Source organism: Silurus meridionalis, chromosome 17, assembly GCF_014805685.1.
Source record: "Silurus meridionalis isolate SWU-2019-XX chromosome 17, ASM1480568v1, whole genome shotgun sequence".
NCBI lineage: Eukaryota > Metazoa > Chordata > Actinopteri > Siluriformes > Siluridae > Silurus > Silurus meridionalis.
Window position 1 is genome coordinate 15,471,717 of NC_060900.1, and position 13,199 is coordinate 15,484,915.

Sequence of the window (13,199 nt, forward strand, 5' to 3'; positions counted from 1 at the left end):
CTTATTTTGTTGAAGCATTGATTCCGCCATGGTTAATTTTATGTCCCTATAAAATCTTAAATAAAATATTTTGCTCCATAATTCTGAGGCACAGTGCCAGATGTCCTACACACTACTGTACAGTACAGCAGATCCTGTATTACACAGAAACTCATTAGCATGATTTGTTTACTTTTTACACTCGACCAATACTCAAAAGGGGGTAGGTTTCTCATACACACACACACACACACACACACACACACACACACACACACACACACACTCTCAGAGAGAGAGAGAGAGAGAGAGAGAGAGAGAGAGACTGAGGTACGGTAAAAGCCTATCGCTCGCACGGGGAAGAGGAAGGGGCGGGGCTTCTTCGGGGCTGCCCCCTCTCAGACTTCAGTGGGACGCACGCGCTGCCCCGGGCCGCCTGGGTGGTCTCTCTACTTTGGTGAGCTGTTGCTAAGCAGCTAATAATAGTCGTGTTTGCTGAGTAATTTTTGCCCTTCTGGAACCAATCAGAGCCGAGAAACCCCGGCCACCTGACAGACCTGGAGGCGGGATTTCTGGCTTTTTTTTTCTTTCTGCAACCCCAAACCAACACCCCCCCCCCAGTACCCCTCCTCCTCCTCCTCCATCCCGAATGGAGAGCGCTCTCTCTCTCTCTCTCCCTCCTCATATTATTGAATCGCAGAGACCGCCGTGTCCCGAGGCCCTCAACACACACACACACACATAAGCACAAAACACAGAATGCAGCGGATCCGGAGTGCTCGTAACTCTCACTACAGAAAGCGTTTCGGCTTCTGATTTTTTTTTCCCTTCACTTTTTTTTTTGCTATTATTATTTTTTTTAACTGAGAAACTGTGAATGCGGGAATCATCGGAAACCTCCGGATTCGCGAAATGTTGCAATGGAAGGCGCCGAGTGTGACTCGCCGTGCCAAGCAGGAGTATGAAGCGCCTTGTGGCTCAGCGAGCACCGACACACAAACGCCGTTTGCTTCGGATATTGAGCGACGCGCACGGGCCGTTCGCCTAGTGCCGAGAGCGCGGAGCGGACATCATGGCCTCGGCTGGTAACGTCTCCTTCGAGCAGGAGGAACACGGGGAGCCCGATCGGCCGAGGGCGACGCGGAGGACGAGACGGAACGGTCGCGCAGCCCCGACGGACTTGGAGTACTTACAGCGGCCGAGCTACTGCGATGCAGCGTTCGCGCTGGAGCAGATATCGGAGGTGCTTTTTTCCGCGTTACTTTCTTTCGCTTCTTCATTCGGTGTGGAAGCCGCTGGTGCAGGACACACGCTTGAACATCCTTATTGTTAAGCCGCCGCATAACTGGACTTGTTTTGTTGTTGTTGTTGTTGTTGTTGTACTTTCTGTTCTGCGTTCCCGCTTATACACCAGCATCTCCTGTATCAGTGCGAGTTCTTTCCCTTACACCTCCTGGTGCACAACCGTGAGCTTTCTCGCCATCCGCACAGGGAGTAGTTTTTCCTCCCGTACGGCGGAACGAAAACCCATGCGGTTGCCCCTCTTCCGTTCACAAATCCTGCCGTAAACTCCCCTCTCCTGGCCCCTATGGCTGCGTTCCCAAACCCGCGTGTTATCTACTGTATTGTGTGAACCTGGTCCTCGTGCAATGAGCGCGTGCACCCTGATCACTCCGCGCTGTATACAGGGGCTCGGGGCAGCGGCGCTGCAGGACAGGCGGAACGCACGTGCACCATCGGAGCTCTGATCACTGGAGGAAAAGTGCACTGATGAAACGCTTTATTGTGTGAAAACAGAAAAGAAATTGTACTTTTAATAGGTTATATGCATGACACGAGTGCGGCGTGACAATAGCATTTTTGTGCAAAGCTGAGACCAGATCTGTCCTGAAGCTCTTCTCAGGATCATGTAGACATGCAGTGAACCGTTACAGTGAACTCGTACTATTAAATCTGATCATAGCACGTGTTTGACATATTAGCTTGGAGATGGAGATGGAGGAATCAGTTGGCATTCGAATGGTTCGGTTTGTTTGTGTGTTATTTAGGACACTGTCCCGTTAGATCGAGTCTGATCTGTGTTGTGTTTCTCGTTGTAGGGTAAAGCGACTGGAAGAAAAGCACCGCTGTGGCTGAGAGCAAAGTTTCAGAAACTTCTGTTCAGACTCGGCTGTTATATCCAAAAGAACTGTGGAAAGTTTTTAGTTGTGGGCCTTTTAATATTTGGAGCTTTCGCTGTAGGTTTGAGGGCAGCTAATCTGGAGACCAACGTGGAGAACCTCTGGGTGGAAGGTAAGAAAACCCTTTTCTCCTCTTTATATCTTCAAAATGATTGCTTTCTATATCGTATATAAGATGCTGGAGGAAAAGAAGAAATGTTTATTATATGCTGAAGCTTGGTGACGTGCAAAAAAACCTGAAAATGTTGTGCTTTTTGTTTATTTTCTGTGCTAACGCTGTGTTCCGGTGCGCGCCGCTGCGATATTTTACCGGAGACGGACTAATTTGTGTGTGTGTGTGTGTGTGTGTGTGTGTGTTTTTACGTGAAGAAATGTTTGACAAAGCCGCCATTTTGTGAGGGGGTGCGAGCGTGTGTGTGTGTGTGTGTAAGTGTGTGTGTGTGAGTGTGTGTAAGTGTGTGTGTATATGTGTGTGTGTGTGTGTGTGTGTGTGAGTCTGCCTGCCTCCAGCAGCTGAATGTGATCCGACTGGCTGTGTGTGGTCCTGTTTTGGACGCCTTTCAACTTTCCAAAAAGATTTGTCTCAGGGTTAAAGGATGAAGAGAGAGGCAGAGAGAGAGGACGGAGGCTGAACACAAGACACTCAGTGAAGCCTCGCTTCACCCAACCATCAGACCTGAGATGATTTTAGGCAATTTCGGTGATTTTTGGGAAATAAACGCGCTGTTCAAGGCCGTGAAGTGCTGCTGGTGTTGGAGGTGGTGGTGGAGGTTCTGCACCAGGGAGGGGCGAGTTGACACTTTGAGCTGCATTCCAGTAAAATGGAGTTTTGATAGTACCAGTGGATTCGGACCAGTCATTCTGACATTTGAGTCAATCCCAATATTGCCATGCCACTATCGGGCCCTTGTGCAAGGCGCTTAACCTTCTGTACTCCAGAGGGCCTGTGCTCTGACACCAGCTTCCCAACAAACTGGCATATCTTAAGTACGAAATCTCACTGTGCTGTAACGTACATGCGACAAGTAAAAATCTCTTTCTTTTCTTCAGGTCAACTAACCTCATAGTAATTACATCAGAATATCAGTCAGGACGAGCCAAACCAATGTAATAACACTTCTCAGACCCTAGCATCAAGTCCAAGATCACTAAGAAAATGCATTTGGTAATAATGTTTTGTGTGCAGTGAAACTATAAAAGAAAATAATCTAAAATTTGTTACATTTAAAGTCCTTTCTGGCCAATTCAAACCTTCATTTCACTGTCAGGACATATGTACTGAGAAATATTTTTAGCAAGACTCTGGTATATTGCTACACATAATAACTACAAAATGCTACAAAATAACTTCGATCGAATAAAATCAATCGATCAAACACTCAATAGAAAATACGACCGTGATCAGTGAACACGAGACGAAGTATAAGTCATACTGAAGTAGTGTAAGTAGGTTCAATTGGCGATGTAAAGTAGAATATTTGAGATTTAGGTTAGGATTTAGTGCTTGAACATTTTTATTACATACAGATAGTTACAGCTATATGTTTATGTGTGTGTTAGCTGTTAGATGTAATGCTGTGTCTTAGAACGTCACAGAAGCAAACACGTCAGTGTAACTTGTAACTGTATCCTCGAACGTGGCAATAAGGCTTACGTTTAGGAAACTAAAATGGTTTAAAATGCTAGAGCGTAAATTTTCACCAATCTCAATCATTTTTCTTAAGCAGGTCCAGTTGCTTTTATTACAGGCTTATTAGGTGACAGTCCATCACAAAACCACGCCGTACAGATCCAAATTTGGAATGATGACAGCTGCCAGATGCAGGATAATCGAAATCTGTTTGTTTGGATTAAGCTCTGTAGCTGAGGGATAGATTAGTTCTGCCTGTTCCGGGGTTTTCGCGCCGGACGATCTCGGCCCGGTGGCCATTAGAATGCATGTTTATGTTTCATTTGGAACAGCCCCTTTCCTAGCGACCTCTGAACGACCCCACTATTGCACTTCGTCTTGTACCTTCTGCTTAAATTCGGCACAAAAGGGAATCGGTGTGATCTCATCTCAGCTTTCATCGCTCGCCATTTGGAACCGCGCAGGTCCAAGGAATATAATTTGTTTGGTTCCTGTACAAATTTTTACAGTTAAGACTGATGTAGGTCATGCTTTTATGGACTTATCCAACTCAGCAAGGAACCACATGCACATTCACTGTCTCAGAACACTTCAGCTGAGCCTGTTTGTGTTTTAATTGCGTTTCAGCTTCTCATGTGTTGAGTGTGTATCTCTAAGAAAAAGGTATGCCATTGACAAAAAGAGCAGATGCAAAAACCAACTGTTGAGCCACAGTAATGCACACGTTGTTCGCATCGGGTTTGCATCGCATTCACAGTATGAAGTAACGGATCCATTTTTACAAAGTGAGGAAATACGTCTCTGAAAGCATTTTTTTTTTTCCACAATAGGCAAAGTTCATGAGTGTTGTGCAGTGTTTATACAAAGATGCATTCATTCTTAATTCCGCACTATAAGCTTGCAGATTTGTATTTACTTTATACTTTCTTGTAAAGGTTTTTTTAGGGTAACGTCTGTTCCAATGAAGTCTCCTCAGTCATCTTGGGTGTTCTGTTCATAAAAGTGAACCCACTTCTAAACCTCATTGAGAGAGAGGGAGATATAGAGCAATTATGTGGTGGTTCAGCTGTACTAAAAACAAACCCTGCTTTTTTCTTTAAAAAAAAAACACTAGAAGCGTTTATTTAGAACAATTTCAATAAAAAACTGTTGCTTTTCCACATATAATCTGGATTCTGCAGAGAAATCATTAAGATATTGAGATTTTTTTTAGACTGCACCATTCTCTGAAAAAAAAGGGGGGAGGGGGGTTAAGGGGCCATGGAATTGGAGGCCACAAGGCTGCGTCTCTTAGGACCTGAGGTCATCAACTGGAGCCTCCACTATTTAAAAGCTCATCTGATACCAGGCTGAATGAGGCTGGTGTGGAGTGAGGGGTTCCAGCCCAATGTGGAGGTTGAGAGAATAATAAACGCAAACGCCATTATGCCATATTCGTCTGAAATTTTGCAGCCAGCCTAATAGTAAGTGCCACTAGCAATGTATAAGATGCACCCAGTAGGGGGCAGTATGATTTTATCAGTGATTGTGATCAATATGACTTGATTTCTGAAGTATCCGTAGTTCGAGGCTTTTTTTTTCACGCTTGTATGATTCTCAGAGACTGAAGCGAACAAACCCAAATGTGTAGCCAAATCCTGTCATCCTGTAGAACATCCATTAAACAGGTAGAGGAAAGTTCATACACCAGATTAAACATGTGGTTGTAATTGTCTCTTTGTCATGGATAGACTCAAGGACATATAGGCTGCGAGGCATATGTGTAAAAGTAATTTTGTCTCCTACTGTGTATGAAGCACCCTCTCTGTTCTGTGGTGACGAGTGTAATAATCAAGTGTCATAAAAATGACTGGTGTATAAACCGAGCGTGTGTATAGTGTGATGTGTAGAGTAGATGATATGTACACCATCAGAGATGTGATTCAGGATTATGGGGTGTGCATAATTTTGCTTACATTGGGCATTTTGATCAGTTTTGCTGCAGGCCATCTGAAAGAGCCCGAGAAACACAGATGTGTGTGTCGAAGACAGGGACAAATGGAGGACTTCCCATTCACAACTGGCATCCTGACAGTCCTCCAAGTCCTGTGTTTATGTTCTGCATACCTTCACCTGATGTTATTCAAAAACCAGATACACCAGAATGTTTCTCTCTCTCTCTCTCTCTCTCTCTCTCTCTCTCTCTCTCTCTCTCTCTCTCACTCACTCACTCTTTCACTCTCCCTCTCACTTACCCATGTGCCCCCAACCCTCCAGCTTCTGCTTGCTTTCCTTCCGAAACGTTTCCCCCACACTAAACACCCTCCCCCTTCTTTTACTCTCCTTTCCTCACATCCCTCCTCCCCTCCTCTCTTGGGAGTCCAGCCCTGGGATGCCAGATGTATTACAGAGTGAAGCACAGCAATGTAAACACTGTGTCTTGCCACGGATGCCGGGTGGTCCGGCCCTCCCCCTCTCTCCCGTCCTCTCAGAGAGTGAGAGTGAGAGAAAGAGGGGGAGAGAGAAAGAAAAAAAGAAGATAGTGGAAGCAGTTGTAGAGGGCCAGTTTTTTCTTCAGTCTTAACAGGCTTAAAAATTCAAAGCGGGAAAAAAAATAAAGAGGCGTCACGATTCCGAATACGTTGAGCAAGACACCTTAAGAGTTATGAACAGCTATGTTGACACTGTGCAAACCTTTCCAAAAAGCTTAGTTATTGATTTAAATCCGAAGGAAGCCGTAAAACATGGATTGGAGGGGATTTTTTTTTGAAAACGTGGCCAGAAACTAGGTTTTTTCACCATTTTTCACAGTAGGCCTTGTAGTGCTGTTACTATGGAGCAGTTCAATAATATTGCTTTTGGAGATCTTAAGTAATGAGTATTTGCATATACTCATGTTTTGACTAATTTCAGAATTTAAAAAAATCTTTATTGTTTGGGTTATGAAAGTGAAATAATACAGTGTTATGCAACTAAAGTTACAGAAAGCTGCCCATACTAGAACATGACTTAGTTCCAGGACATGTGGATGCCTGTGGATGATATCTTACTTTGCTGAAACTCAGTGTTTGGGTCGGTGCACACTCCGAGTCCTCAGTACTACGAGCACACACGCACACATGCACGCACACATTCTCTCCCTACTTTATTGTTGCATTGCGATCTAGTTGATTTGAATAGTTTTTTTTTTCTTCAGGGTAAGCGACCTGAATGAAGCCAGCAACGTGGAAAAATCTGGCCTTTCAGGGCCATCTGAATGTACATCTCTGGATTGCAGTAAGCTGCATTTGTATGCAGCGGACTGCTAAATACACCCATTTTTTCAAGCCACAGCTCTGGACATGTGATTAGCATAATTAGGGAAGAGCAGGCCATACATATGGTAATGCAGCGTGGAGTAAATGGCAGCTGCGGTGTAAAATTTGTGTCAGGGGTCGGCAGACAGCTTGGGGGCATTGTGCCAGAGCTGCGGGTCAGGAACTCTCTCTCTCTCCCTCTCTCTGTCACCTCTCACTCTCTCCTACTTTTTCACTCCCACCTTCAATGACATCACATCGCTCTTTTCTCTCATCTCCAGCGAAGTTTGAAACGGCTGAGGAGTGTTGGTAGCCAGGGTGCACAATTTAGTAAGCAAATGTTTAGTATGTCAGTTTAGATTGAATCGAGACTAAATGCTGAGTATTACATTAATAGGTGCTTCTTACTATCAGAATTGATAATAGAAGTAAATGCAGATTTATTGAGTTTTTAAATATCTTCGATCATATTTATTACACATTTGATCAGGGTCATGGTGTACTCAGGTTCAGGGTGTTCTTGAAATGAAAGGTGTGAAGCAGAAGGGCACTCCGAAATAGATGCCAGGCGTTTTGCAGGTCACCATTCACACCTAGAATCAGTTTAAAGTAACCGATCTACCTGACAGTCTGTTTTGGGGACATGGGAGAAACCCAAATGGACACCACACAGACAGTAAAACAAGCTCAGGACTGAACTATGAGCTGCCAACTTGCATCATGTCAGTGAGCGCTGGCTCAGCACGTACATCATAAACACTGCTGAGACATGCTACAGGATGTTTAGATGTTCAGGGCTGTACTGCCTTAGTCTCCCTGGATTTGTGGCTGGATGTAATTAAAGAGACGAGTAAATATAAAGGCAGTGCCGAAGTGGGTAGCATGGCAGTGCCAAGCGAAAGCACTCAAAAACTAGCTCAGGGACTTCCGCATGACCACAGGGGGGTCTCTCCAAGTTCAGTTTTAATCCAACTAATCCAGCCCGCGACACACTCATAAAAAGTCACCACACGCAGCACCCCTTTCTGCCTCATCGGCCCCCAGCGAGCAGCACCAGCAACAGGATTGGCCAGAGCTGGAATGGTGGACTTGGCAGGATCAGGTGGAGAGCAATGGAGCTGTGATGTGGGCGTGTGTGTGTATGTGTATCAGAGGGGCACCTTCTTGAAGTGAAGGAGCCCCATGCTAGCCTGTAAGGCAGACCAATAAAAAGCCGGCTCATGGCTGAATAGTGAGAATCGTAGGGCAAAGCTGGAAAACCGGGGGGCGATGGCAGGCCCCTTCCAATCCACACTCGCCCAGCAGTGAAAAGGGAGGGTCAGGGGTTAATGTTATGCAACATAATAAATGAGTTCAGTTTAGGCTCAAACACACTGGCGTGCACACCCAGTTTGATCGCAATCCCTCTCACTCGCTGCTTAGGGGGAAAAAATGACACAGTCAAAAAGGGTTGCTCAAAGTGGGAAATATCCAGTTATAATATAGGCATTAAAAAGAATAAATGCATGTGCATTCACTGCATTAATGCTTTTATCATATGCTTTACAATATGATTTTTTTGTCTATAAGGTATGACAGATATACTTTTATGCTATGTCAAGCATAAAGCAGTGTTTCCCTTTTTAATACTGATATCACAGCACTCATAGTAGAGAAAGGCTCATGAATTAAAGTGAGGCAATATGTAAATGGACCCTCAAACCACAATAATCACGCTCAGGTGCTCCAGATATGTGTCTTTATAGGTTCCTGATCTGTTATGACATTCGCATAATCCAACGCTTGTAAATCATTTTAAATATTACACAGCATATATTGGGTTTCAGGCCTGTAAAGCAGGCTGTGTGCATTATTGTATTTAGTGGTAAAGCTCGTCTGGCATCTGGTGAGCATCCGATCATCAGCAGGCCGCTAAGCTCGCATTCTCCCGGCGGTAAGGAGATCTCTGCTGTATACTCATGGCTTTCTGATGGCCTCCTAGAGCATTTCCTTCTCCCCAAAATCTGCTGGTGTTCCAGAGGACTAAATAAAGAACATGCTAAGCCATATTAGGCCGTAATCAACCTGGCTTCCATAACCATGTTGAAGCTAAGCTTGGCTTTGGTCAAGGCTGCGATTAATCATGGATATTATAAACATGCCCTAAAACAAGATCAGATGTGAGTGTGTTTTGGGCTGAGGAAGAAAGACTCCACAGTGTTGTCCTAATGTGGGTAGACATTTTTCCTCTCTCTGCTGCTCTTTCCAAAACTGACTTGGTGGTCTAGCCGCAGAGCAAAGCACGCTTTTCTTATCTTTAATTCGGTTACAATGGCTGCAGAACCCACAGCCCAGGCCTACTGTAGAAACCGATCACCTTTCGTTATTTATACGCTCCTTTTTATGTTTCTTTAACATGCATAAATGTTTACTTTCAGTATAAGATTGAAAACATTTATTCTAGCTTGTGCTGTCTTGAAAAAAACGGAAAAAAGAAAATCAGGAATATTCCAAGCCAGCTGGAGAGAATGTTCATGAAGTAACTAGAATAAATGATCCCAAACAGTTCCTTTAAATGATTGTGAGGTCAGCTTGATTCATCCTGCCTTTTCACAATGCAGTTCTTAGGATTTAGCCTTTATATCAAAGGTATCCAAGTTTCCTATGTTCTGATACGTAACAACACTTTCTATATAAACAGTAAGGTGTTTTTTTTTGTTTTTTTTACGTGAAGCCACTGGATTTGGTTCTAGTGAGTTTCCTCGATTACTTGCACGAATAAGCTGCATTGTGTGACAGCGATTGTGATTGTGTATGTGGGACAGCCGCTTGGTGGATTCTTGATCCTGAAATGGAGAAGTCCGGTTTTCTCTGTAGGCAGGTAAAAGGAACTTGCAGAATCGTCAACTCTAGGAGGGAGACTTGGCCACCGGTCAGTTCATCTCTTTGAAAGGCGACTTTTGTAACAGCTTTAGGGTTAGAAATAAACTGACTGAAACTGAAATGAAAGAACTTTATAGCCCAAGCTCTCTTTAGAACACACACACACACACACACACACACACACATACAGAAATAGACATACACACTAAAACCTACTTTATGCACCACTGATTGCATTCATCAATCATATGTGTCTAAGTTCTGGCTATGCATGCGTTTAAGAGTAAATTTTTTTTCAATAACACGATGAGAGTTGTGATAATTATTTAGTTTTTCGGTTCTCTTTTTGGCTTTGTCAATCATCAATCAGTTTTATCGTTGGCAGTAGTGAGCAGTGAAATTGCCCTAAACTGAAATTACGCTGTCATCTTTGTCATTATGGGATCATGGTGGTGTTCCAGATACTACCTAAGAGTGTCTACAGTATATTTGACCCGCAATATCTAATACACTTCTCCTCTTTCTTTCCCGCCCTTCCTTCTAGTGGGTGGCAGGGTAAATCAGGAGCTTAAATACACACGGCAGAATATCGGCGAGGAGGCCATGTTTAACCCTCAGCTAATGATCCAGACTCCACGGCAGCACGGTGCTAACATCCTGACAGTGGAGGCACTCAAGCAGCACCTGGACTCTGCCATTAAAGCAAGCAGAGTGCATGTTTACCTGTACAGCAGGTAAAATAGTGCATTCCTATAGGCTTGTGTAAAGCCTCTTCGGATGCAATGCATGCTTTTTTTGCTACATTGATTTTTTGTTACGTTTTAACTATGTTGTTTTATCGCGAACAGTATGTGACATGTTCATACCTTGTAGGAAATGGAAATTAGATCACTTATGCTACAAATCAGGAGAACTCATCACAGAAAACAATTTTGTGTACCAGGTGAGATTGATTTTCATTTGTACTCTGTTAGATGGGAAGTGACATAAATGAGCTTAATGACATCCATCCTTTTTAGATCATTGAAAATCTGCATCCGTGTCTGATCATCACTCCTCTTGACTGCTTCTGGGAAGGTGCTAAGCTACACTCAGGCATTGCCTATCTCCCGTAAGTGTCAGTCACTAATAATGATGCTCGTTACAGTTTTTCTGTTGAGTGTTTGAGACCATTTCCATTCCCATGTAAAATGCTCGAACCTTAGTGACTGGCTTTAGAAATTGGCTTATGATTGAGGGGCAACTGCAGTACGGAGGGTAAACAGTTATTTGGCAGAGGCGCTTTGTTGTGTTTGTGCATGAGAGGATGGCACTGCTAATCTCTAAAGGCTTCAGTTGTAACCGCCCTGTGGCCTGGGTAAGCTGGGACCCCACACAGTTGTTACCCTGTTGCATTAGCTTGGTGCAGTAGGTATACTCAGCAGACTTCCAAAAGCAGAACACTTGTTTTTTTCCCCCCTCTCTCTCTCTCTCTCTCTCTCTCTCTCTCTCTCTCTCTCTCTTTCTCTCTCTCACCCTTCTTCACTCAGCTTCTCTTTTTTCCCTCCATCATAGATGGTAAATAAGAATTTGACTGTGTTCTGGTTGGGGGAGTCTGAATAATGACCCAAGCCTGGTTAGGCACATACAATGTGGTCTAAGGCAATGAGAGTTAGCCAGATGAGTCGACTGTGAAAAGAGAGAAAAGAGAGAGATGCAGCAAAGAAGGACGGCTAGTTCAGTGCAGAACCAACGGGAGGTCCGGAGAGGCAGACAGAGGATTGGTAGGAGTGGAAGAGAACGACAGCACAAAGGATAGAGGGAGTGAAGACTTAAGGAACAAGGGAGGGCATGTAAGGATAGCATGTGGACAGATTTACTGAGGAAAGAGAAGGAGAGCGAGTGAACGAGAGAGGCCCAGCTGAAGAAATCCAGAACGAGCAAGCCAGACTGAGACTGGAACGGAGAGCGGAACAGAAATATTAGAGGCTTTTAAGATGATTCAGAAAGTTCTTAGTTGTGGGGATGTACAAGGCCTTGAGCTGGACCAGCAGAATAAAGTAATTAGTGTGGATCAAGCTCAGATGATTGGACTGATTCAGTTTGGCAGGGCTGTCATTATGGAGATATATTTGAAATCCCAAAATGTATTTAATGCGACCTTTACCGTCCTTAAAATTAGAAAGCATCCTCAAAACATTCTGTCAGTGGATTTGGTTTTACTTAAAGTTGTCCAATATCTTTTTCAAATACCACGGTGTTGCTCTGCCGCTTCAAAGACAGCTATATGAGATACAGTCCCTCGTCTTCCAGAGGGGTCTTAGATCATCTCCTAAATCAGATGCACTCCAGGCTGTTAGTCTGCCATATCAGACATGCTCGGTTGAAATGAACCTAGAGCTTTGCTTTAAAGCTGATTCCTGTGTCCTGCCACAGTGGTAGACGCGCTCTACAGTGGATGAACTTTGACCCAATGGAGCTGATTGCGGATATGCAGACCAAGACCAAAATTGTGGGCAGTTGGGAAAAAATACTGGCCAAGGCCGAGGTGGGCCGTGGCTACATGGACCGTCCCTGTATCAACCCTGCTGACCCAGACTGCCCATTATCAGCTCCCAATAAAAACTCCACACGGGTAAGCACACTATTCTAACTATTCTATGCATTCGTTTCCTACTCTATTACACTTAAACTTCAACGTGCTTAAAATCAAACGTGTTCCATGCATCTCAAATGTTGTGTGACATAAAAATCTTTAGTTTGTTAGCACTAAAGATTTAACTGAATCAATAACTGAATTTGGTGTTGACCATAAGTATTAATGTTGCTACCTTTTTTGTTTCCGTAGCCATTGGATATTGGCCGAGTGTTAACCGGTGGCTGTCATGGCGTCTCGAAAAAGTATATGCACTGGCAGGAGGAGCTCATCATCGGAGGAACCACAAAAAACGATAGCGGCAGGCTTCTCAGGTAGGACTGAGCAGACCAGATTATAGCACACAATGCATTGGGAAAACAGAGCCTGGCGGTCTGGAGAAAAAAGGAACGTGGTGACGCAGCGTGTCTCGGCATGATGTTGAAGAGAACTCTGACCTCACAGCTAGACCCCTTTAACAAAGTATCAGATTCGAGGCAGATTCATATACGCTATTGCCAGTAGTTCTCAGAGTTATAGTTCACTACAGTGACTATTCACTATAGTTATAGTGGTCCAGATTTTTTAACATTTAATTCTGATTATTACAATTGATGAATATGTCCATTTCTGTCTATTTTAATGCACTCCTGAAATCC

General features: G+C 44.0%; 1 protein-coding gene across 3 annotated transcripts in view; it reads left to right on the top strand.

Moving 5' to 3' along the window:
- Positions 1–677: 677 nt before the first annotated feature.
- Positions 678–13,199, top strand: part of ptch1 (patched 1) — a 48,829-nt gene continuing 36,307 nt past the window's right edge. The window contains exons 1-7 of one of the 3 annotated variants that reach the window (XM_046871168.1): positions 678–1,222; positions 2,079–2,271; positions 10,471–10,660; positions 10,800–10,869; positions 10,946–11,037; positions 12,342–12,540; positions 12,754–12,875. In XM_046871168.1, coding sequence (XP_046727124.1) covers positions 1,052–1,222; positions 2,079–2,271; positions 10,471–10,660; positions 10,800–10,869; positions 10,946–11,037; positions 12,342–12,540; positions 12,754–12,875 — 1,037 coding nt within the window. In that variant the 5' untranslated portion in view covers positions 678–1,051. The other 2 variants (XM_046871170.1, XM_046871169.1) reach the window with 2 other exon arrangements.